Below are 27,073 nucleotides of genomic sequence, written 5' to 3'. Positions count from 1 at the left end.
AAATAGAAGAGAAAATTTAGGAAGAAGGGGATTCAAAAAAAAAAAGGAAAAACTAGATAGAGAGAAGAGAAAAAAGAGGGGGTGGAGAGAGCGGTATACACTCGATATATACACTTTGGATACACTGGATATACAGGGACAAAATTCATTTTGGAGAGAGTAAAAAAGATAGAACCAAATTTTCTGAAATATTGAGAGTGGAAGAACACCATAGAGAGTTCAAATCTAGAAAAAAAAATAAAGAGAGATTTCCGGACTATTTTTCTTCTCCATTTTTAATAGTTTTCTCCGTGTTGCTGGGATTTCTGGATTGAGGTGTTGAAGCTACTGTGTTGGGCTTTCTACTGCTGTATTTTGCTGTGTTACTACTGTTGATGACTGCTCCTTCATCTTCTTGTATTTCCAATACCAGGTACACAAACTGATACACTGGTTCATCTTGTAAGCTACTCGAAGCATGAATGCAAAAAATGAGAAAGATTTGAAGTTGTAGTTTAATGTAGTCTTTTCTTTCTTTTACTGTCTGTATGTAGAACATTCTATGCGCTGCCCATGTAAACTCTTTAAACGTCTCACTTTCGAAACTTAACTATAATAACTCGAAAGTATGTAAATAAAGTAGGACCTTTTCTTCAGTTATTTTAGAGAAAACAAAATATAGAAAATGTAGTCATTCTAAGATTATCCTTTTTAAAAAAAAATAAAAATAATGAGACGAGCCCCACCAAATAAAAATGCAAATTGCGGGGCCCTCAATAATTGGTCATAATAAATACTTAGAATTTGGGATGGACCGTTTAGTGAATTTCACTGTCCTCCCCAAAGATAATAACGCGTTAGATTCTTTAGGCGCGATTTAATTAAATTACTTTCTTAAACTCGGGTGCACATTTATGTGACCCAAATCCAAATCTTAACGGAGTCGAAATGTGTCTCTAATCACGGGTACATTGATTGTGACGTGGTCCGAGATGCATGTCCATGAGGTTGCAAATTCCTTTTAAAAAATAAGAATGAGATGAGCCTCGCCGAATAAAAATACAAAATTGCGGGGCCCTCGGTAAATATTTGTTTTAAAACTGCTTAGACTTCGGGATGAACTGTTTAGCAAAATTTCACGGCCCTACCCAAAGTAAATGATATGCTAGTCGCTTTAGGCGCGCCTTTAATAATTTAATTTTCTTAAAACTCGGGTGCACATTTATGTGACCCAAATCCAAATCTCAACAGGGTTGAAATGTGCCAACAACCACGGGTGCATTAATGTGACGTGGTTGGAGATGTATTTCCATGATGTTGCAATTCTTGATAAAAAAAATATAATAATAATGACAAAAGCGGTTAAAATTTAAAACTTGCACATGAGCTCATAATTGTATAAAATCAGATAAACAAGCCGAATATGACAGTTGAGCGATCGTGCTAGAACCACGGAACTCGGGAATGCCTAATACCTTCTCCCGGGTTGACAGAATTCCTTCTCCGGATTTCTGGTTCGCGGATTGTAATACGAAGTCATTCTTTTCCTCGATTCAGGATTAAATTGGTGACTTGGGACACCCTAAATTTCCCATGTGGCGACTCTGAAATAAACAAACCAATCCCGTTTCGATTGTCCTTTAATTGGAAAAACTCCTTCAACCCCCCGCGGGGGCGGAAAAAGGAGGTGTGACAAACAGTCTTGATTTGGAGATTGAGCAGATGGATGTGAAGACTGCTTTTCTTCACGGTGACTTAGAAGAGGAGATTTATATGGAACAACCTGAGGGCTTCAAGGTAAAGGGTAAGGAAAATCTTTTATGCAAACTTAAGAAGAGTCTATTTGGATTGAACCAAGCTCCCAGACAATGGTACAAGAAGTTTGAGTTTGTTATGGGGAGCAAGGCTACAAGAAGACTTTTTCAGATCACTGTGTATTTGTACAAAGATTTTCTGATGATGACTTTATCATCCTCTTGCTATATGTGGATGATATGTTGGCCAAGGTGGTACCAAGAGACAAGTTCGAGCTATGCAAAGAACTTGTCGGCATGCACTCGGACTAGAAGACAATGGTACCTCCTCTAGATGAATGAGACTGGAGGGGGAGATTGATATGGTGTTCATCTCATTCAAATGATTTGGTAGCCAATTTTGTTGACTTGGTTTGGTTTGGTAGCCAACCTTGTTGAATTAGTATAATTTGGTAGCCAATTTTATTGACTTGGTTTGGTTTGGTAGTCAACCTTGTTGAAATTGTGAAAGGGTGTGCAAATTGTCAAATATTATAGGCTTTAGAGAGTGAGGTTTTGGCTATAAAAGAAGAGCTTTAACTCTCATTTCTACACACCAACAAAGAGAGAAAAGAGAGAGAGCAAGGTATTCCATAAACTATAAGAAAATAGTTTGTGAAGAAAAATAAAGTGTGAGAGATATTATAGTGAGGTGGAAAAAGCAAAAGAGTATTTATTTCTTTTGAGGGCGTAGTGGTCTTAGGAGTATTTTTACTTGTTATTACACAGTGTAAAATTCCTCGCTATAGTGATATCGGTTGCTCTTCTTGGCCGTGGTTTTTCCCTTATTCAGAAGGGTTTCCACGTAAAATCTTGGTGTCATTATCGTTGCATTTCTATTCTTGCTGATTTAACCATAACTTAGTGTTCTGCGTTTATCACTAATACCGTGAATATTATTTTTACGGGGTTTATTCCCAACAGTATATAATTTGTATCTTGAAATGCATCCTTATGCTTTCTTTATTTACTATTTATGGAGGATCGAAGAGATCAAAGGTGGCTAATGGAGGAAGATATATAGCAAATAGATCCAGGAAAATTAGACAAAAGTGACATGAATTATATATATAGTAACGTCAATTAACACAAGTTATACAGAAAGGATACGTGATACACATAACTGATCACAAAATTATAATACTATGCACGCCAATACAATCAAAAGCAAATCAATGTGGACACTATGTATTACTTAAAGTACGATATTAATTTCTATATCCACTCCCTGTAACATCCTTCAGAGATTGAATAATGCCAATCTGGAAACATTTCTTTGTGGGGGTTTTTTCAAATAAAATGACTAGAAGTATTATCATATTTAAGGAGTTGTAGGTTTGTAAGGTGGAGAAAGAGAAGGAAAAGGTGTGTCCTTTGGATGGCTTGGGAATGTTGGCAATTCGGGTTTAGGCAGTTCCGGGATTTCTGGCTTTGGTATACTCGGCATCTCGGGCTTTGGCATAGCTGGAACTTCGGACTTTGGCACTTCTGGCTTTTTCACGGGAGGAAGCTCAGGTTTTGCCATTGCGGGGACCTTGGGTTTTGGTACATCTGGAATTTCAGACTTTGGTACTTCAGGCTTTGGCATGTTAGGAATCTCGGGCTTTGGTACCTCAAATTTTGGCACAACTGATAGCTCAGGCTTTGGCACAACTGGAGTGTTAGGTTTTGGCAAAGTTGGTAACTCAGGCTTTGACACAGTTGGCAATTCAGGCTTTGGCACAGATGGTAGCTCGGGTTTTGGTACACTTGGTACTTCAGGTTTTGGTACAGTAGAAATTTCAGGCTTTGGAATGGCTGGGATTTCAGGTTTCTGTATGGTTGGAAGCTCTGGTTTTGGCACCGCTGGGATCTCAGGCTTTGGCACAGTTGGTACTTCAGGTTTTGGTATAGTAGGAATTTCAGGCTTTGGGATGGCTGGAATTTCAGGCTTCTGTATAGTTGGAAGCTCTGGTTTTGGCACAGCTGGGATCTCAGGCTTTGGCACAGTTGGTACTAAGGTTGTATTGTGGTTCGGGCCCGGGCATAAATGGGCCAAACGGGCCTGGGCTTAGGCGGGCCGGGCTGAGGCGATCCCGGGCCTAATGGGCCAAATGAGTGGAACTGGCCCACTGCGGTCCTAAGCCCACATGGTCCCGGGCTAAATGGGCCGGGCCCGCGGGCCTAAACGGACTTTTTCGTTCCGGGCTATTTTTTTTAATTATTTTTATCTAAGGCAATTTCTTGTAAACTATATATGTATATACTAATATAAATTACTTATATATAGCTATATAAATATATATAGTATATATAGTATGTATATATAATTATATATTGTCTTATATAATATATAGCTTATATATATATAGCTTATATGTATTAGATATATAATATATATACTATATCAAATTTAAACACAAAATAAATTGCAAAAAAATTCAATGGAATGTCTTATAATTTTTATTATTACGACATTATCAAAAAATAACAATATCTTTCTTAGTCTTCCTCCCCCCAATGGAATGATCACAACAAGATACTAATACCACCATTAAAAGGAAAAAAACTAAGGAAGATGTGCCAAAATATAAGTTACATATTAGTTTATGTATTATCTCTAACAAATCTCATAAATCCTTCAAGGTCCGGAGGAATTTCTGTTGGTGGTGGTGGAAAAGAAGCTTGTTCATCACCACTTCTAGGCGAAGCAGCATCCTGCGCAAGTTCCGCTAGCATTTCTTCATAAGCTTTGTCTATCTCCAGTTGTAATTCTGCAAGTCCAAAATTTCTTCTTTCCGAACGGATCCATTCTCTGAAGAGTACTGATTTTTCCAAGCTCTCCCTCATAGATGCTCTATGATCACCGATTTGAAGTCTCGCTTGACTGAAAGCGCTCTCTGATGCCACTGTTGAAGCTTGAACACTTAAAACATCTCGAGCCATCCTTGAAAGAACCGGATAGTGTTTTTGTTTGTCCTTCCACCATTCCAAAACATCTAAGGAACCGTTGGGATTCTCTGATTCAAGTCCCTGCGACAAATAAACCTGAAGCTCATTTAGTTGTGAACTATCACCAATATTATCACCTTGAGAACCCCTGAACTCCGTCCAAGAACTAAGGGCTTTTAGGCTCGCAGTTCTTTTAGATGCTTGCGAACTAGACGAAGTAGAATTTGGAACATTTGGTCTAGCATGATCTAAGGCAAGTTGATAAGCATTATAAATTGTTTGAGCATTTATTTTAATTGAGGCTTTTGCATCTCCAAGTGTAGCAAATTCCTCAGCTGAAAGTGATAAAGTGTTATAAATTTTTGAATACCAAAAGTGAGAACCTCCTAATTTCATTGTAGGATTTAACACTGCAGCAACACCAAAAATAGGGGGGATAGGAAAAAAATATTTTTTAAACTTAGCTTTCATAGAATCAATAGCAAGTTGATAAATTACTCCACCCTCTGAAAATTGAGTAAACAAATCTGCAAGTGCTGCAATATAAACTAAACAGTTAGAAATAATAGGATAATATTGCTCAGATAATTCATTTGTAGCAACATGAAATTGTTCTAAAAAGTCTACAAGCATTTTAACATTAGTCCAATCTTGATTTGTAAGGTGCTCATCATCATCATCACCTACACGAGCATTATATGTTGTGCTTATTGGGTTTCTATATTCATATGCAACAATTAAACTTTCATACATGCAATTCCATCTAGTCGAACAGGGTTTAGGAACCTTTCTTTCTCTAAGGCCAAATTCATCACATTTTTTAAAATAATCTCTAAGTCTACTTCTACGGTTTGAATAAAAAAGCCAATTAAGAGCCATTTTAACCTTTTCAATTTCTACATTTAAAACTTTCATACCATCACCGACGATTAAATGGTAAATATGACAAATACATCTAACATGAAAAATATTACTGAATGCACGATTTAGTGTAGTTGTAAGCAAGCCTATACCATTAGTGTTACTAGAAGCATTATCCATTGAAACCGACATTATTTTATCTCTAATGCAAAAATATCTACAAATATCTGCAACTATGTTAGCAATAAACTTACATGTGTGGCGTGAATTAATTATTCTATAAGCAATAATGCACTTTTGTATTATCCAGTCTTCATCTATCCAATGACTTATAACAGTTAGATAATCACAGTCATTACCACTTCTACCAATATCAGTAGTAATAGCAATGCGACAATCTATATGAGTAAATAAATAGCGCAAATATTGTTCATATTCATGTTTATATTTATAAATATCACTCTTTACAGTTGTGCGAGACCATCCTTTATAAGTAGGATTAAAAATTCTTCTAATATAATGCACAAAATGAGGGTTAGAAGGAAAACTATAGGGTAAGCACATAACAATAACCATTTTTGCCAATTCTTCACGATCTTTATTTGAATCATAATATAAAATGACACCAGTAACAGTGTTAATTCCCGGTTAAACTAGATTTGAACCTGTACTAGGGTTAACCATAGTATCTACACTTGTCCCCTCTTGCGCAGCTTTCATTTGTAAATATCTAGCTTTATCTCTAGGGTGTTTCAATATGTGTCTAGTCAAACTACGTACTGCTACGGTCTCCAGTATATTTATGAGCCATCAAAGACCCACAAGTTTTACACTTAGCCTTATTTTGTTCTCTTAGTTGAGTAAAAGTGCCAAATAAGAGATGTTTCGGGCCGTTTAGAATGTTTTCTATTAAAAGTAGGGGTTACTACAGGAGGGTCAGGCGGGACATCAGTTGGGTTATTAACAGGACTAGTAGGTATATCATCTAAATCCGGTTGCGTTTCATCTAAATCATCATTTTCAAAGATAGTTTGATTAGGATAAAGAACATTCATAACTTCTTCATTTAATTGTTGACCTGGTGCAACATCATGGCAAAATTGACTATTGAAAAATTGAAAACAAGGGTTATCACTATCAAGAATAATAGGTGGAGGAGGACGGGTAACAGGTCTGGGTCGGGGAGCCGGGGGAAGAGTAGTAGCTTGGTGACTAGATTCACCAATTTTAGATTTTCCCTTACCCTTACCACCAAATATTTTTTTCAAAGAAAAATCCATATTAATTATAATTATACTAAATAAAACAAACAAAACTATAATATTAAAACTTAAGAGTTGGAACGAGTTTACCGAATTGACGAACAACTTCTTGAAAATTGAATATCATTGAAGACTTGAATACTTCAATTCACCAACTTCACAATTTTTCACGAAATTGCAATAATAAAGTAAGCAATTATAGAAGAAAATTAGAGAGAGATTGATGAATTTGTGAGTAAAAATGAAAGAATGAGGGGGTATTTATAGTTGAGAATATGAAAAAAGTGTAATTATAAAAAGTTTGGGGGCCAAATGGCTATTTTTTAAAGTTCCAAATGGCTGAAAATTGAAGGCCAACGGCTAGATTTTAAAAATCTGACCATTGGCCCTTTTAAATTTTTTTTTTAAAAATATAGTTGTTGGGGCCCGTTTGGCCCGGTTGAACCGGCATAGGCCCGCCTGCCGGTTCCGGGCTAAACTGTCCCGGGCTCACGGGCTATTTGGTCAGGACCGACCCACTATGGGCTTTTGCACCACTAGAGACCGGCCCGTTTGAACCGGCCCATTAGGCCCGTTTGGCACGCGGTCCCGGGCCGGTCCCGGGCTAGGCCCGACCCACAATACAACCTTAGTTGGTACTTCAGGTTTTGGTATAGTAGGAATTTCAGGCTTTGGGATGGCTGGAATTCCAGGCTTCTGTATGGTTGGAAGCTTTGATTTTGGCACAGCTGGGATCTCAGGCTTTGGTACAGTTGGTACTTCAGGTTTTGGTATAGTAGGAATTTCAGGCTTTGGGATGGCTGGAATTTCAGGCTTCTGTATGGTTGGAAACTCTGGTTTTGGCACAGCTGGGATCTCAAGCTTTGGCACAGTTGGTATTTCAGGTTTTGGTATAGTTGGAATCTCAGGCTTCGGAATGGCTGGGATTTCAGGCTTCGGTATGGTTGGAAAATCTGGTTTTGGCACAGTTGGGATCTCAAACTTTGGCAAGACTGGGACTTCTGGAAATTCCGGTTTAGGAATTTCAGGAAGGGGTGTCTCCAGAAGACGACGTGCTGATACACCACTAGTTATGTGGCCATACATGAATAAAGTGAGAAATGCAAGTGGTAAGAGGTTGGATAGATGGCAATGCTGAGCCATTTTTTGCTGCAAATCCTAGAAGCTTAGAGAAGAATGTGTAAAGGCTGGATGTGACTTTGGCCTTCTGTTTCTTACTATATATTGGTTCTACATGCATGCAATAACAAGGACTTCAGGATTATGTTGTTGGAATGGGATGTGTAGTTGAACTTCTCATCTATTATTTTCTTTCCTACATTTTCTTGAATTTGTCTTCTGGTAGCTCAAACCTTTAAACTAAATACCTACTGATAATGTGATAGTCAAAATCTGTCATCATCATATCCAATATGCTGGCACTTGTTAGAAACTTCTCTGCTGTTGCTTCAATTTCCTTGCAAAGAAAAGAAGCCTGAAAAGTCACATTTTACGCTAACCTAATTCATTTGGTTACAACTTAATTTGAATATATTGAGGTTTGACAATTCCTCTTCACTAATGGCTCTACATAAAAAGGAAAACTTGCCAGATTTTACGAGTGCCAAACAGAAATGCCATTAGTTAGTTTAATTTTCTTATCCAGCTGATGAACTCTTGGCTAGTAAATATCACTATTAAGAAGCAAACTGTCTACTACCTTATTCATCAGATATATTACAGTAATTGGAGACCTCTAAATTGGAAAAACCCAAATGTAGTTACATCTTTTATTATTATTTTGTTAGAGTTGGCCAAAAGAGAGACACCTTAGTGTTATGTGTTTGTCCTGAACAAAAGAGAAATATATTAAAAGGACACAAGCACTTAGGTTTGTAAAACAGAGGATATGAACTTTCACAGGGTTTAATTTGCATAGCACAATGCTAATCTTAATAGAACTGGCACTGCTGGTTCTTTCCAACTCTACATAAATATGGTGGATTTTAAATTATGAAATGTTTATCACACTATAAACTTAACTGTAATTATACAGTAGTTCGCGAAGCATTGCAGAAAGAATAGCATTATGAAATTAGCACATGGAACATCAAATATGGACAAGCCTAAGCGATGCCTCTATTAAGTGCAAGTAGCGTTAGACGTGGTATTGATCAATGGTGAAAGAAAAACCACTACGATATGAAATGAAATAAGCAAAACATATTTAATTTAGAATATATAGCATTGCCAAAATTGACAAACCTCAGACTTGGAAATTTTAGAATTATTTGTTTATACGTCAACACGACAATAGGCCTCTTCTTCATCACTTGCTCACTGATACACATAATCTGCAATATCCTAGCGTGCAATAGAGAGCACCAGTTCTGATAACTAGCTGCTTTAGTTTACAATTTCCTTTGTTCTTCATGCATCTTTAGTTAATTCATGTGTACTTCAAAACTATGAATCTGTTAACACAAGTTCACAACTCTCCCAGGAGGACTAAAACCATTGCTTTAGTTTTTCTTTTCGAGAAGGCAAAATTTCAGTAACCGAATCCAATGTGCATTAGGATGAAAATCAGAGATGGCTATGGATAAGAAATATATCAAAGTAATAACTCCGGAAAATCACAAAAATCATAGTTTTAATACATGGAATAAAAGTTACATATAAGACTCAGAGAGTCATAATGACTCGTGAAACAAGGTACATTTAATATCTAATACTACAGATGAATTATATTATATAATCGTAGCAGAAAGTATCCAATATATGTTCTGTCAAACTAAATCCATGTCATGACCCATGCAGCAAACTTCACAGACTGAGGTGGCAATCTCAAAACCTTAATTAGGTACCTTCTATACAGAATGACCAGTGCCATATATAATTACTCAAGGAGTAGCGGGTTTGTATGGTGGAGAAAGTGAAGGAAATGGTATCTCCTTTGGTAGGCTTGGGGAGGTTGGCAATGCTGGTTTAGGCAGTTCCGGGATTTCTGGTTTTGGGATAGCTGGAATCTCTGGCTTAGGTAACTCAGGGATTTTTGGCTTTGGTAGCTCCGGGATTTCTGGCTTTGGCACAGCTGGAATCTCAGGTTTTGGCACCTCTGGTTGCTCAAGCTTTGGCACAGTCGGCACATCAGGCTTTGTCATAGCTGGAGGAAGTTCAGGCTTTGGCAGTGCTGGAACCTCTGGCTTTTTTAGGGGAGGAAGCTCGGGTTTTGACAACTTTGGGATCTCCGGCTTTGGCACAGCTGGAATTTCAGGCTTTGGCACTGTTGGAATCTCAGGCTTCGGGAAATTTGGTAACTCAGGCTTTGGAACAGCTGGTTGCTCAGGCTTTGGCATAGTAGGAATCTCAGGCTTTGGAACCGTTGGGATTTCAGGCTTTGGTGCGTTTGGCAACTCGGGTTTTGGCATTGCTGGGATCTCAGGATTTGGCATAGCAGGAAGCTTGGGCTTTGGCACTGGGATCTCGGGTTTCGGGAAAGTTGGTAACTCAGGCTTTGGGATAGCTGGCATCTCAGGCTTCGGCACAGCTGGTACTTCGGGCTTTGGAATAACAGGAATTTCAGGCTTTGGTAAAGTTGGAAGCTCAGGCTTCGGGACAGTTGGGATCTCAGGCTTTGGCAAGGTTGGAACTTTTGGGAAATCTGGTTTAGGAATCTCAGGGACGGGGGTCTCTAGTAGGCGACGTGCAGTTGCACATGTTATGTGGCCATTCATGAAGCATAAATTGAGAAATGCAAGCAGTAAGAGGGAGGATAGGTGATAATGCTGAGCCATATTTCTGCAGATCCTTGAAGCTTAAAGAAGATTGTGTATAGAATCAGTGAAATTCGGATGTGGCATTGGATACAAGGCTGTTGCTATATATAGGTGGTTTTACATGCATGCAACAAAAGGACTAAAATATTTTGGTTGTTGGGAAGGGATATGTTAGTTGAACTTCTCATCTATTTGCCTGCCAATATTATCTTGAAATTTTTCTTCTGGTAGCTCAAAATCTGTTTATTAACAATATACTGTATCTATTACTATACCATAATAGTCAAAACCTGTCAATATCACATCTAATAAGCTGGCACTTGGTAGAAAACATTGGTCAGTTGCTTCAACTTCCTTGCAAAGAAATCAATCTCTGCGTCACATTTTACGTAACTTTAGTTTGGTTACTGACTACTAATGGCAAAGAAGGGAAATTACGAGAATTTATGAGTGCCAAAGAAAAAGTCATTAACGTAATTTTTCAATGCAGCTAAAGAATTGTTGGATCTACAGCTAATTAATATGATCATCCAGGAAGCAAAATGTGTTGAAAATACCTTACGCGTTATTTTATAATTAACTCTAAATTTGCAACCACAATGTGATTGATGTCCTTTCTATATTTGTTGCTTTTCTAACTTAGTGAAAGTAAATCAGAGGCGGGCAAAAGAAAACGCCTCATGCCTTGTAAATCAGATAATTGAACTTGAACAAGGTAAGCATTATATACCACAATGTTACTGTAAAGGTGGTACTGCTAGTTCACTCTTACTATACCTAAAATCGTGGAACTTTGGACTAAATGTTTTTCACAATAAAATAAAAACTCCCTCAATCCTACTTTTTGTGAATTTGTTTGACTCGATGCGGCATATCGTATTAATTTGAATTATATATATTAGTAGTGAGAAAATATTTTAAAAGCCAATGATAAGTTATTTTTTATGCAGAAAAAATTACATTAAAATTAAGAATTTTAGTAATTTATAAATGAAATATTTGAACTCTTAAAAGTTATGAATGTTTTTACAGAACAATATTATTAGTAAAATAGTACTGCTAGTAACTGTTGCGGAAGCCAAATGTATATAGTGTGAATAAGTCACAACTACTATACCAAAAATTATGACAACCACCAAATAATAAATAAGACAATAAAGCAACAATAAAGGGAACACCAGAATTTACGAGGTTCGGCTAATTTTGCCTACTCCTCGGACACAACCAATATTTTATTTCACTCCAAAAATACAAGTGAAATAATACTAAAGAGAGAAGATACAAATGCCTTAAACAGATGAGAAAGCAAATGAGAGGTGTCTTTAAATCCTAAACATTAGGCCTTCTTTTATAGGGAAAATTTCCCAACCAAATGGCTAACCCACCGATGTGGGACTTTGCCAAATTCAAAAAATCTCCACCTTGGCAAAATTCCACATCTTCAATCTTCTCTCAATAACATATTTTGGTTGTGTCTTCATCTTCAATCTTCAGTGTTCAACAATGTTGATCAAATCCAAACAATGTTGAAACTTGACCGCAGTCACCACTTTTGTCAGCATATCAGCAGGATTCTCTGTAGTATGAATTTTCTTCATCGTGACTCCACCTTCTTCTATGATTTCTCGTACAAAATGATACCGAACATCAATGTGCTTCGTCCTTGCATGATAAACTTGGTTCTTCGCTAATTGAATAGCACTTTGACTATCACAAAAAATTGTGATACCCTTTTGTTCAACACCAAGCTCCTTTAGCAATCCTTGAAGCCAAATTGCCTCCTTCACAGCCTCTGTAATAGCCATATACTCTGCCTCTGTTGTAGACAAAGCAACTGTTGACTGCAAAGTAGACTTCCAACTAACTGGTGCCTTTGCAAAAGTAAACACATAACTAGTAGTTGATCTTCGTTTGTCCAGATCACCCGCAAAATCTGAGTCACAATATCCAATTACAGACTGATTATCTTCCTGCTCAAAAACTAACCCGACATCTACAGTATTATGAATATACCGTAGAATCCACTTCACATCTTGCCAATGCTCCTTTCCTGGATTATGCATATATCTGCTAATAACTCCAACAGCTTGTGAAATATCAGGTCTCGTACAGACCATTGCATACATCAAGCTACCAACAGCATTTGCGTATGGTACCTTTGACATATACTCTCGTTCAACTTCATCCTTTGGCGACATAGTAGTACCCAGCTTAAAATGGGGAGCAAGTGGAGTACTAACTGGCTTAGTCTTGTCATCTATGCCAAAACGTTGAAGTACTCTCTTCAAATATTCCTTTTGAGATAAACAGAGTTTCTTTGAACGTCTATCTCTTATTATCTCCATGCCAAGAATTTTCTTTGCCTCACCTAGATCCTTCATCTCGAACTCCTTCTTCAGTTGAATCTTCACCTTATCAATTTCTTTCGAATTATTGGAAGCTATCAACATATCATCAACATATAGGAGAAGATATACAAAGGAACCATCTTTAAGCTTGCGCAAATACACACAATGATCGTATTTGCTTCTCTTGTACCCTTGCCGCAACATAAACTCGTCAAATCGCTTGTACCATTGTCTAGAAGATTGTTTCAATCCGTACAATGATTTTTCAAGTTTGCACACCATATTTTCTTTTCCAGCAACTTTGAATCCTTCTGGCTGAGTCATGTAGATTTCCTCCTCCAAGTTTCCATGTAAAAACGCAGTTTTTACATCCATCTAAACTAATTCCAAATCCAATTGTGCTACCAAAGCCAACATAATTCTAATGGAGGAATGTTTTACAACTGGAGAAAACACTTCATTGTAATCAATTCCCTCCTTTTGAGCATATCCTTTGGCCACCAATCTTGCTTTGTAGCGAACATCTACTTGGTTAGGAAATCCTTCCTTCTTTGCAAATACCCATTTGCACCCAATTGCCTTCTTTCCTTTCGGGAGATTGGCCAATCTCCATGTATGATTCTGATGAAGGGACTGTATTTCATCATTCATGGCAATCCTCCACTTATCTTCTTCTGAACTTTGGACAGCGTCTTTATAAGTAGTAGGAACATCATCAGCTACAATTGAGGTTGCACAAGCAACCGTCACTATGAGACGAACAAGTTTCGTTATTGTTCTTTTTGGCCTGCTGGTTGCTATTGATTCAAGTTGTTGTTGAGGTTCCTGAGTTGGAATCTCCTCTATTGGCTCTCCTTCCAGAGGATAATCTTCATTTATTTCCTCCTCTTCTTCTTATGTAGGAAAAATAAATTTTCCCTCAAACTCTACCTGCTTAGAAGCACCTTTATTTTGTTTGGTATCTTCTGTTACCTTATTTACCATAGCAGATTCATCAAAGGTAACATCTCTGCTAAATATTACTTTCTTTGTCATAGGACACCATAAGCGATATCCTTTGACTCCAGAAGTAATTCCCATAAAAATAGCCTTCTTTGCCCTTGGATCCAATTTTGACTCTGTCACATGATAATATGCAGTTGAGTCAAACACGTGCAAAGAGTCATAATCTACAGCAGGCTTTCCATACCATTTTTCAAATGGTGTCTTGCCATCAATAGCAGCAGATGGTAAGCGATTAATGAGGTGGCATGCATATGTAACTGCCTCAGCCCAAAATTCTTTGCCAAAGCCAGCATTGGACAACATACACCGTACCTTCTCCAGCAAGGTCTGGTTCATACGTTCTGCCACTCCATTCTGTTGTGGTGTATGTCTAACAGTGAAGTGTCGAACGATGCCATCATTTTCACAGACCTTATTGAAATGATCATTTTTGTATTCACCTCCATTGTCTGTGCGAATACACTTGATCCTCTTGCCTGTTTGATTCTCCACCATCGTCTTCCATTTGAGAAAAATTCCCAACACTTCATCTTTGCTCTTCATTGTATACACCCATACTCTTCGGGAAAAATCATCAACAAAGGTTACAAAATAGTGCTTCCCACCCAATGAAGGTGTTTTGGAAGGACCCCAAACATTAAAGTGTACATAATCCAAAATGCCTTTAGTATTATGGATCGTTGTACCAAATTTAACCCTTGTCTGTTTCCCTTTAACACAATGTTCACAAAACTCCAAGTTGCAAGCCTTGACTCCTTTTAACAATCCTTGATCTGATAGAGTTTTCAAGGATTTTCATCCAGCATGTCCCAAGCGCATGTGCCATAGCTTGGTTGCTTCTGCCTCTTTGTCGTCACTGGATGTCACTGTCGCTGTCCCAATAACTGTACTGCCACAATAGCGGTACATATTATTATTCTTCCGATTAGCCTTCATTACCACTAGTGCACCGGAGCATACTCTCATCACTCCATTTTCTGCAATGATTTTGAACCCTTTTGATTCAAGGGCTCCCACAGAGATGAGATTCTTCTTCAAATCTGGTACATATCGAACATCTGTTAATGTTCTGATCATTCCATCGTGGTTCCTTAATCGTATTGAACCAATCCCATATGAGGTAAGAGGGCTATTATCCGCTGTGTGAATAATTCCATATTCTCCTTCTTGAAAATCCACGAACCAGTCCCTGTTGGGACACATATGATAGCTACAAGCCGAGTCCATCAACCATATGTCTGATGATGTTGATGACTCTATTGTAACTAATGAGAAGTCTGAATCATCACAATCAGCTACATTTGAATCCATAATGGCCTTTCCATTATTATATTTGGCCTTATTCTTCAACTTCGGACAGTCTTTCTTCCAGTGCCCTTTTTCTCGACAAAAGGCACATTCATCTTTGCTGGGTCTGGATCTTGACTTGGATCTTCCCTTCTTTGTCCTCGTTTGATTTTGAGGACGACCCCTCACAAATAGTGCTTCTCCTTCTCCGCTCTTCTGTTTTTCTCGCTTTCTTTGTTCATAGCTGTACAAAGCTGAACAAACTTCTCTGAGAGAAACTTCATCATTTCCATGCAGTAGAGTAGTTTCAAGGTGCTCGTACTCATCAGAAAGTGACGCCAACAACATCAAGGCCAAGTCACCATCATCATAAGTTGTATCCATATTTTGCAAATCTGTGACCAACTTATTGAAACTGGTGATATGTTCATTCATCGTGGTACCAGGAACATAGGTGAAGTGAAATAGTCTCTTCTTCATGTACAATTTATTTTGACTGTTTTTCTTCAAAAATTTATCCTCCAGTGCTTTCCATAATTTACTTGCAGAAGTTTCCTTTGTGTATGGATATTTCTGCTCTCTAGCAAGGTAGGATCGAATGGTACCGCAAGCAACACGGTTGATAATTCTCCAATCTTCTTCTCCAATAACATCTGGTTTCTTTTCTTCAATGGCCAGATCTAGCCCTTGTTGAAAAAGGACATCTAGAACCTCGCCTTGCCACATCCCAAAATGTCCGGACCCGTCAAATATTTCTACCGCAAATTTCGCATTTGACACAATTCTTGTCATAAGCGAAGATGCCAATGATGACGTGTTGTTGACTCTTGATGTAGATTCTTCTTGTTTATTGTCTCCCATATTTGACACAAATATTATTTAATAGCTGACGACACAAATCAAGATTATTTCCTTTCTGATGTAGAAGATCAGACTAAGCTGCAACCACAGAGCATACTCAGACAGAACCTTGACTCAGTTACCAAGATAAATCTTTTCTGATGTGGAAGATCAGACTATGCTGCAACCACAGAGCATACTTAGACAGTACCTTGGCTCTGATACCAATTGTTGCGGAAGCCAAATGTATATAGTGTGAATAAGTCACAACTACTATACCAAAAATTATGACAGCCACCAAATAATAAATAAGACAATAAAGCAACAATAAAGGAAACACAAGAATTTACGAGGTTCGGCTAATTTTGCCTACTCCTCGGACACAACCAATATTTTATTTCACTCCAGAAATACAAGTGAAATAATACTAAAGAGAGAAGATACAAATGCCTTAAACAGATGAGAAGGCAAATGAGAGGTGTCTTTAAATCCTAAACATTAGGCCTTCTTTTATAGGGAAAATTTCCCAACCAAATGGCTAACCCACCGATGTGGGACTTTGCCAAATTCAACAGTAACAATATTTTTTTCCCTTGCCACCTCCCACTAGCGATACCAAGTAACTATTAAAGGATAACAACTGATATCCTTCAGTTAGTTTGTTACTAGCTTCCTATTTTCCAGGTTTAGGATTTTGTTAGTTTCCTATATTCTAGTGTATCCTACTCGCATAATCTTATCATATCAGTTTGTTCCACCTTTAATGTATTTTGTTTGTATCTGCTCTATATAAAGAGCCTGTTGTTCATGAATAAAATTATCTTTTCTCTGGTGCATTTTAAAACTTCATATGGTATCAAGAGCTTTCTTTCTCCTCACGGAGTTCTGACCTTTTTGTTACCCACCCAGGTATCAATGGCACCCTCTATTACCAATTCTGATGCAACAAGCATCACCTCTATTGTTCAGTTCAACCCAATTACCCAACTTCCGATCAAACTTGCTGACAGCCATAACTTCTCCCTCTGGAAGGCACAAGTTTGTCCATGCTCATGAGAGGACACAATATCTATGGCCATCTAGATGGGACTATCCCTTCTCCTATCCAGACCACCACCACAAACAACCAGACAATTGCCAAACCCGATTACGTTAATTGGTTTCGTTAAGACCAGTTGATCCAAAACGTTATTTTAGCGTCAGTTGATCCAACTCTTGCTGCCACTGTAGCTGTTGCAGCCACTGCCAAAGCGGCATGTGATTCCCTCCATACTGCATGCAGCCACTGCCAAAGCGGCATGGGATTCCCTCTATACTGCTTATGCCAATAAGTCTCAAACTCGCGTATTCAGCTTGCGGGATTGCCTTGCTCGTCTCACTAAAGAGAACTTTCCTGTCACGTTCTTTCTCCTCCATCGCAAACAAAACCAGCCACCCTTCCTCATCCAATGGTTACCCGATCAAAAAAAAATAGCCTGAAACCCAAGACTTTTTTTGCCAAAACCAACCTCTCACCACCAATCCCCCGCTCCTACCGTCAAGAACAACTATACCCCCATTGGAAAGAAGCAATGAAAGCAGAATATGATGCTCTAATCAGAAATCAGACGTGGGATTTAGTTCCCAGTGATCCCTCTCGGATTGTTGTAGATTGTAAGTGGTTATTTAGAGTTAAACATAAACCTGATGGAAGCATTGACAGGTATAAGGCTCACCTAGTAGCCAAAGGTTTCACGCAAAGGCCTGGGTTGGATTATCATTCTACATTCAACCCCGCTGTCAAGCCCGCAATAGTCCGTTTGGTCCTTGCAATTGCTACCCAACGCTCATGGCCTATTCATCAGTTGGATGTCAATAATGCCTTCTTACAAGGCAGACTTGAAGAAAAAGTGTACATGAAATAACCTCCTAGTTTCGAGTCCTCTAAACATTCAACATATGTTTGCAAGCTAAAAAAAGCAATATACGGACTTAAGCAGGCTCCTAGGGCGTGGTACACCGAGTTCACCAACTGTTTGACAAGTATTGGGTTTGTTAAATCCAAATCTGACTCATCTTTGTTTATCCTTCACATTGTAGAGGTTACTGTCTACATTCTCATATATGTTGATGACATAATTATTACGGGTAATATTGGAAGAAGTATCAGGTCCATCATTGATACTCTTTCTCAACGATTCTCTCTAAAAGATCTTGGGCTAGTGCATTATTTTTTGGGTGTTGAAGTAATATCAACGCCAGCTGCCATATATTTGTCTCAACACAAATATGTCATAGATCTTCTGGATGAATTGCACATGGTTGAATGTAAGGGTGTCCCAACACCGATGACATCAACCTGCTCCTTCGCTGATTCTGAAGCCGATTCTGTTGTTGACATTTCACTTTACAGAAGAATCATTGGTAAGCTTCACTACCTATCCTTCACTATGCCTGACATCGGGTTTGCTGTTAGCAAGTTGTCTCAGTTTATGCATTATCCAAAAGTGTCTCACTGGAAAGCTATCAAACGGTTGTTGCGCTACCTGAAACACACCAGCACAATGGGAGTTAAGCTATGTCGACAACCAACAGATCGTTTACTTACTTATTCTGACTCTGATTGGGCTGGAAATCCACAAGACAGAACATCAACAACAGGTTATGTTGTCTACCTTGGAAACTCACCAATCTCTTGGTCTTCCAAAAAGCAAAGGTCGGTTTCACGCTCATCCACAGAAGCTGAGTACCGAGCTGTTGCTGCCGTTGTTTCTGAAGTTAATTGGCTCACGAATTTGCTCCATGAGCTTCATTTCCCATTGTCTGCTCCACCAACAGTCCTCTGTGACAATGTTAGTACCACCTACATTTGTGCTAATCCAGTTTTTCACAGTAGGATGAAACATGTAGATATTGATTTCCATTTTGTTCGCGGGCAAGTTTAACATAAAGCACTTGAGGTTCGTCACCTTCACTCTGCTGATCAAGTTGCCGACATCCTCACGAAGCCTCTTCTGCGTACCACTTTTCTACGCAATTTTCACAAGTTGGGGCTTATTCCAGTCACCCCTAACTTGCGGGGGCGTATTAAAGGATAACAACTGATATCCTTCAGTTTAGGAGTTTGTTATTAGCTTCCTATTTTTCAGGTTTAGGATTTTGTTAGTTTCCTATATTCTAGTGTATCCTACTGCACAGAATCTTATCATATCAGTTTGTTCCACCTTTAATATATTTCCGTTTGTATCTGCTCTATATAAAGAGCTTGTTATTCATGAATAAAATCATCTTTTTCTCTGATGCATTTTAAAACTTCATAGTAACTCTATCCACCGAGGTTTGGATAGATGAGAAGAAATCACCTAGTATTTTTTGTCTTTGGTGGGATTTGAACCTGACACCTCATGGTTCTCACTTATTTCATTGACCACTAGGTTACACCATCCACCAATGCTTTGATAGATGGAAAGAAATCACTGTAGACATGTGATATTTGACCCTCCCCAAGATTTTTTATATATTAGCGTAAAATATTTAATTTAGGCATAATATAAATATTTTAAGTAATTTTGATTCTTTTACTTTAATTTTATTACAAGAAAACAAAAACTCACAAAAATAAGTTCATTAATGTTTTGTAGTCATTTTTAATATAAAACAATCTTTAAAATATATATGCAAAAATAGTATCGTATTTTTATTTTAATATGATATTTGAAAATACCAAAAATAGATTTATTTTAATGGTTAGTTTTATTTTAATAATTATTTGAATAGTAGGAATAATTAACAAATGGGCCCGTATTTTTAATCTCGTTCGCAGCGAAAGAATAGAGCTTGGGCTCGAGCAACCCAACTTTAGGCCTAATTTTGGACCTAGCCCATAATTGCCAAGCTCATAATTCTTAGGCCCATACCCCTTAACCTAAAACCCTATCAAAAACCTAGACTATATAAAAAAAAGAAAAGCAAAAAACGAAAGGGGGAAACGGACAAAACAATACACAAGAAAGCTGCACAGAATGACCCGGACCCCCTTCACGTCATCTTCTTCAACCTCCCCCGTTCTGAAATTTCTCCAATGAAATAATAGACCTCCTCCCTCCCCCGTTTTAATTCTCTTCAAAAACAGAAAACGACGTGGACAAAAAGCTAAAAAGGAAAAGCTGCGCAGGACCCCTCCCCCCCGGGGTTGTCTTCTCCAAACGACCCATTGCCATTGTTCTTCTTCTGCAACAGAGAACCAAAAATAGACCCCCCTTTTCGTTTTAATTTCCTTGAGCAACCATGAACAAGGAAGCAGCCATAAATAGTGCCTCTTAGCTTTCTTCTTCTTCTTCTCCAGTGAACACCACCAAAACCTTAGGGACCTAAGCTTCTTCTTCAACCAACACAAACGACCCCTTCATTGCTGATCGGCCTTCTTCAATAGAACAGCGACGAGCTCGCCAAAAACGAGTTGAAAAGACCACCAACAGCTCCTTACTCACGTCGTCATACCACCCGTCAGCCCTCTCTGTATTCCTTCTTCAACCATAACACACCTCCTTGACCAAGAAAGCCCTCCATTGTCGTAGCTTCCCATCTACAACACACACGCACATAGCTGCAACGGGAGGGTAGCAGCAGTGAAAAGGAGGTGACGAGTGGTGTTCGAAAAGTCGATGAAACAGTAGTCTCGATATAGGTTCGTCCGAGCTGTCCGTCTGTGAAGCCGAGGTGTCGTACAAGTTTGTCGATGACGGTTCCGATCTTAGTTCATTCGAAAGACTTCTCTGAATTTTGGTTTAGAGGTAAATTCCCATGCTTCATGTTTTGGAGATTTTTTGCCTAATTAAGTTTCAGAAATGAAAAGATTAGATTCGTTGCTTATCTTATCCCCTGCAATTTCTACTTTCTCTTTATGAATGTGAGTCTATGCTGAAATTTTGCTTAGATGTTTTGGTCCTAGAGCCATATATTTAGAGTTCTTAATTCTATTTGTTCACTAGTTGTGATGCATGCTTATATTTATTTCTGTTAAAGCATCAATAACTTTTAGGGTCCTGATTTTGTTGCTATTTGAGTTACATTAGTGGTATTTTAAGTTTTAAAATGAATCGAACAATTAGAGCTCTTGATATTTAGGCTACTGTAATGGTAGATAATGAATGGGCCACGCGAGTTCAAAACTCTCCGGCTCAATGACTGTTTTGTTCGCCTAATTGGTTTGGCCCAACTGTCAGTAAGGCTACAAACTAGCCCACGTTTCCGACACTAATTTATTTTGTCCCTTCCACAATAATTTCCGTGACACGTGGCTCTCACAGATGTTGCTATTGAAAGTTGAATCTCCATAGTTTGCTTTAGGAGCATTCCTTAAATTGATTTTCTTTAATTACCAATTTCGGGTGTGCATTTCATGTGACCCAAATCCAAATCCCAACAATGTTGAATAAAATATGTCACGGATTGCGGGTGCATTTCATGTGGCGCGATCCAAAGACATGTTTTGAACGACATTCAATCTTCCTTAAAAATAAAGCGGTTATAAAGCTAAAATCGGCACATAGTTTCATAATTGATTTAAATCAGATAAATAAGTTGAATATAACAGTTAGGCGACCGTGCTAGAACCACGGAACTCGGGAATGCCTAACAGCTTCTCCCGGATTAACAGAATTCCTTACCTGGATTTTTGGTTCGCGGACTGTATTACAGAGTCAACCTTTTCCTCGACTCGGGATTCGAACCGGTGACTTGGGACACCATAAATCTCCCAAGTGGCAACTCTGAATTTCTTAATATAAATCCCGTTTCGATTGTCTTTTAATTGGAAAAATTCCTTTATACTCCCTTACGTGGTGTAAGTGAAAAAAGGAGGTGTGACAGCTCTGGCGACTCTGCTGGGGAATCGAACCCAGAATCTCTGGTTCAGGGTTCAAGAATTCGAGCTTAGAATAATTGTTATAGTTGGCTTTATCCATTATCTGATTTTGTTACATGATTTGGGCCTAATGTGCTAATTGATTGTTTTTACCGCTTTGATATTCCGTGAACTGTATATAAATTGTTGCGAAATTCCTCTTCTCTCTGAGTCTTCTAAATCATGAAGAAGTGTGCACTTCGTGTGACTACTTTTCTGTTAGAGTCATATTCCAAATTTAGAACGAGGTTCAGACAAGTTGCAAAGCCAGTGAAGCTTCTGTATTCCCGGTACGCTCCCCCCCCCCCCCGGCTCGAGTTGTCCCCTCGGGTAAGCCAGGTCTAGAACAATAAACCCAGGTTTTAAATCTAGTATAACAAGTCCTCATGCCGGATCCCTAGTAGGAATGTTTGTTGCATCACGTGCATTTGACTTAGGGGACTCAACACAAGGGTTGAGTCCGTCTAGGACAGGTGTACCCAAAAATAAAAGACCATCCTGATGCATCTTATGTGCTATATGTTGCATTTATTCAAGGGTAAAAGGGTCATTTGGCGAACTAATGATAGCTGAAGGTAAATGAAGAAATGAAGAGAAAAAAAACAATGGAAAAAGAAAGAAGAAAGAAAAAAAAAAGGAAAAAAAGAGGGTGAAGCGAGTAGGGCCCAATTATATTTTTTGTTACATTTTATTAAGAAAAAGAGCATGGAAACTTCAAAAAGATTTTGCACTTTTTATCATTTTTCAAAAAAAAAAAAAAATCAAAAAAAAAGAAAAGAAAATTCAAAAAGATTTTATATGTTTCATCATTTTTCGAAAAAGAAAAAGAAAAGAAAAAATGTGTTCTCTATATGTTAGTTTTTTTATTATTCTCGCCCGTATCCAATTTGCCCAAACTACGCATACCTGATCCTCGTCTTTCGGGGCGTGATACGTAGGCAACCCACATAGGGTCCGGTTTTTCTAGTAAATCTTAGGTTCTTGGCTTTGCGGGGTCATAATCAAATTTTGCACTTCTAGCCACCTTTTGGCCAAATAAGTCAGTTTGCAAAAATAGCCTCAACCATGTCTTCCATGTGTCCCGTAGGGAGTGTTATTGTCTCACATAGTGTTGATTTAAAGCTTTTTCATACAGGTGTGGATTTATTTACCGAAGTTTGAACATGACAGATACCCCAAGATCACTGCATTCATGAGCTGCTCGAGGAGCCATTTTATGTTTTTGAGTCAATTATTTTTGTTTTATTTTTCTAGTCCTGTGTAGTAGTATTTAGTCTTTTAGGTGATGTTAGAGTTTGTATTGTCTAATTGAGTTTGTATAGTCTTTTGTTACTGTATTTCTTATTTTGCATTTGAAAATGTGTTACAAGTAAAATAAAAAAAAAAGATGTTACATTTTATATTTCGTTATAAATTTTCTTTAGAATACTAATTCTAGAAATGAAAAAAAAAATTCTTTTAGTACTTCTTTAAAAGCTTTCTTTAAGGTGTTAATTCCAAAATCCAAAAAGACTTTCTTTTGAGGTGTTTCTTCAGGAAATTAGTGAAAAATGAAAAAAAAACATTCTTTTATTTTCATTAGAACTTTAGGATATTGTACATAAAAAAAATACTTTATCTTTTGTTTATCATTGGAATTTTTCCTTTAGGCAATCAAAATTGAAATCCAAAAACATTCTGTTTTATCTTTTTCATTGATTGCTTCGAGATCTTGCGTCAGGATATCAAATGAGGATTCAAAATGTCTTTCTGGGGTTTATTCCTTAGATTTCCTTCAAAAAAAAAGAAGAACCAAAAAATATTTTTCTCTTTTAGGGTTTGTCCTTGATAATTTCTCATAGAGTACATGTTTTAAAAAAGAAAGAAAAAAAAAAGAAAGAAAAGAAAAGAAAAATGGAAACGTTAGTTTGTTTACTTTACTCCCGATCTCCTAAAACTACGCAAAGATCTGATTCATGCGGCGTCATGATACGCAGGCAACCTAATAGGGTTCGATCGAATCATTTTTTTACTGTTAAAAGAAAAGAAAAAAGGAAAAAGAAAAAAAAAGAAGGAAACAAAAAAAAGAGGTGCAATTGTGGGATGTGAGATATGAGAGAAAGAAAAGACTGATAATAAAAAAAAAGAAAAATGAAGGAAAATGGGCAAGCCAAGAAGTGCTAGAAAGACAAAGAAAAGAGAAGGTTAAAATGAACAAATTGGGATGATGCCAACTGACCTTTGTGCCCTCGAAGTCATTTTAGAACCGATAACTGTGGTTAGGTGCATTGTACGTAAATTGAGATTATCTTATGTTAAATGCCCTAACGCTAACGTGATGGCTTCATTTTGTTATATTCATAGCAGAAGGGTGGTTGGTTTGTGGTTTTTAAAGTGGTAACTGTTCTCTACAACACAAAGTCAAAAGGCAATGGCAGACAACAACAGAACTGATTTGGTTGACACCGGCGCTCGAAAGCAGTTGGTTGAATAGGACAATGGGTTGGTTGAAGAGGTAAAGATGTTAAAACAACACATGGCTGACATGTATCAGGCTTGGATGACTGGGAAGGCACCACCCCCGCCACCACCTAGCTTCCTAGATACTGCTCTTACCCAAACTTCGGACACAATGCTAGATGATCCTCCAGACTCTCCAGATCTACCCGCTTATCACAGCTTTCCCAACCGTCTTAGTAGCTTCATCACTCATCCTCCAATTACCTCTCCCCAAAATCACCCTCCTGTCACATCTACTATCCCCGACAATGAATACCCACTCAAAGCTCACGATGCCCAATATTACCCCTCAAAGGTTGCCCACAAGGTTCCTAACTCATACAACCAGGGCCCGCGGGATGAACCTCATGTTGAAAATGAAAAGTTCACAGGAAGAAAAGGGCGAGATGGGATACCCAGGAGGCCGAAAGGCATATAACAGTCCTTAAAGAACAAGCAAAAAATGGGAGACCAGGGTAGCATGTCTTACAAAGAATTGTCTATGTCCCCCGACGTTCATCTGCCTGCGAGGTTTAAAGTACCAAAGTTTAACTTGTATGATGGGTGTGGGGATACGATAGCCCATTTGAGGGATTATTGCAATAAAATGAGAAGTGTTGGCAAGAAAGATGATTTGTTGATGGTGCACTTCAGTGAGAGCCTGATTGGGGCAGCATTGGAATGACATAATTGTCAAGATGTTGGTAAGTGACCTACGTTGGGTGACATGACTCAAGATTTTGTTCGATACTTTCAATACTGATCAGGTGTTACCCCAGACCGCTCTTCCCTATCTAAAATGGAAAAGAAGCCGGAGGAAAGCGTTAGAGAATTTGGACTCAGATGGAAGGAGCAGGCTGCTCGAGTCAATACCCTGATTGGGGAAGAAGAAATGGTTGAGCTCTTCCTAAAAGCCCAGGGGCCCACCTACTTCAGTCATTTGATCCCGGCCTTGGGAAAGCTTTTCAAAGATGTGTTAAAAATGGGGGAGCTAGTAGAAGAGGGAATCAAGTCAGGCAAAATCATGAGTTGTTCGAAAGACATTCAGAACACCCCAGTAAGTTGGGTGGAAGAAAGAGAAACAGAAAAGATGATCCGATGGGCTTTCCCGATTAACACTTCTAGCCTCGACATCCCCGTGGATATCCTTGTGCACTAGATGATCCTCCCCAATGCCACTTCTCTCCACGAAACTCCCAAAATCGTACATCACTCTCTCAGTACCCAGCTCCATACAATGCCTATCCATCCCCACGAGCCTACCGAAAACCCCCTGGATTAGGTTTCTGGCTCAATCAAGCATTTAAGAATGAGAGGTTGCTGAAAAAAGAAAAGGCTTTCACCTCATTGGGAGTGTCGTATGCCAGTTTGTTCCAAAAGTTGAAGCAATTGGACATGTTGAAGCCGATTCATATAAAAATGCCAAACCCTCTGTCAAAGAAGTTTGATTTTTCTCAAAGGTGCACATATTGCTCAGATGCACGGGGCATGACATATAGAAGTGTTGGAATTTGAAGAAAGCAATTCAGAAGCTTATTGATGCAGGTGACATTGTCGTGCAAAATCCAGATGTAGTAGACACTAGCCAAAGTCCATCGCATGTTCGTAATGAGACGCATATGATGAGTATGATTTGTTTTGAAAAGGAATATGAAAATTCTTCTGAGATCCTCGAAGGTCCACGCGCTGCAAAGTTTTCAGTGCTATCAGAGGTTGATCTTAAGAACGAGCCAGCAAAGGGAACCCAAAAGCGATTTGTTAAGAACAATGTGATGGAAGTTTGTGAAGGTCTTAGTAATGTTGATGCAGAATTTAGTGGCTAAGATGCCGAGCTTGGCAATTGGAAAGACGCTCCTGTCTTGGTTAGCCAGGGAGAAGTTTTGGTGGTTTATTTTGTTGTCATTTCTGTTGTCCGAGTTATTTTCAGGGTTGTAATCCGGATATTGTCTTGTGACTCAAACCCTTCTATCCTTTTATTTTGCCTAGTTTGTTTAGTCGTAGTAGCTCGTTTAGTGTTGTCTAGGTTTGTTACAGGTTTGTGACCCCAATTTAGTTTGTTTGTTTTGTTGTCCAAACCCTTTCACCATCTGTTTAATGCAATTTTCTGTTTTCTGATATTTTTAGTTATCTTTGTTTAGTTCTCTTTTCCTTTTATAGTCTTTTCATGTTGACTCTAGTGACATGACATGCACTCGTAATTCTCAGCTTGGTTTTAAAAGTCAGTTTATGCACGAAGCAACGAAACAATGTAGAAGATTTAGGGACATTTAAGGGAAATAAGTAGAGGCATTTTGAGATCACTTCAAGCCCGAGTTGTGTGAACTGGGGTAGAGAGAACATAAAAATACACTATTGAAATGCATCATGTTGCATCAGGTGAAGATAACGGCAAGTTTGTCCCGAATTTGTAGGGGGTCGTTCGCAGTAATGAGAGTGAGAGTGTTGTCCAATGGTGCTTTGTATATAACAAATGTAGAAGGTGAATGTGTGGGTACGGTCATCAAGTCTGGCGCAACCAAAAGATGTTACGAATGTTTTCCTTGATTTGTTTAATTGTGTTGTTTGTACTTGGCAGATTTTGAAGGTTGAAATAATAAAGGCATTTTGTTCCGCTATCTAAACACTTTATCCCTCGTCACCCCTTTTG

At 38.3% G+C, this 27,073-nt stretch overlaps 3 protein-coding genes across 3 annotated transcripts; all 3 read right to left on the bottom strand.

Moving 5' to 3' along the window:
• Window positions 1-3,093: 3,093 nt before the first annotated feature.
• On the bottom strand, window positions 3,094-6,048 carry LOC142162208 (uncharacterized). The gene is made up of 2 exons (XM_075218530.1): window positions 6,033-6,048; window positions 3,094-3,767 (listed from the first exon to the last, which is right to left on the bottom strand). The coding sequence occupies exons 1-2, from the start codon at window positions 6,046-6,048 to the stop codon at window positions 3,094-3,096; spliced, it is 690 nt and encodes a 229-aa protein (XP_075074631.1).
• A 1,276-nt stretch (window positions 6,049-7,324) lies between these two features.
• On the bottom strand, window positions 7,325-7,999 carry LOC107762366 (uncharacterized). The gene has a single exon (XM_016580720.2). It carries the CDS (start codon window positions 7,967-7,969, stop codon window positions 7,331-7,333), a length of 639 nt encoding a protein of 212 aa, XP_016436206.1. The 5' UTR covers window positions 7,970-7,999; the 3' UTR covers window positions 7,325-7,330.
• A 1,442-nt stretch (window positions 8,000-9,441) lies between these two features.
• Window positions 9,442-10,672, bottom strand: LOC107762364 (uncharacterized). The gene has a single exon (XM_016580719.2). It carries the CDS (start codon window positions 10,600-10,602, stop codon window positions 9,709-9,711), a length of 894 nt encoding a protein of 297 aa, XP_016436205.1. The 5' UTR covers window positions 10,603-10,672; the 3' UTR covers window positions 9,442-9,708.
• Between the last annotated feature and the right edge of the window lie 16,401 nt (window positions 10,673-27,073).

Source organism: Nicotiana tabacum, chromosome 7 (genome assembly GCF_000715075.1).
Source record: "Nicotiana tabacum cultivar K326 chromosome 7, ASM71507v2, whole genome shotgun sequence".
In the NCBI taxonomy this organism is placed as follows: domain Eukaryota; kingdom Viridiplantae; phylum Streptophyta; class Magnoliopsida; order Solanales; family Solanaceae; genus Nicotiana; species Nicotiana tabacum.
The sequence above is the reverse complement of the archived record's forward strand: the minus strand, read 5'-3'. Positions and strand labels throughout refer to the sequence as shown.

Bases quoted from the DNA above. Each gene is read 5' to 3' on its own strand.
- LOC107762366 (XM_016580720.2), bottom strand. From the start codon at position 7,969: ATGGCTCAGCATTGCCATCTATCCAACCTCTTACCACTTGCATTTCTC.
- LOC107762364 (XM_016580719.2), bottom strand. From the start codon at position 10,602: ATGGCTCAGCATTATCACCTATCCTCCCTCTTACTGCTTGCATTTCTC.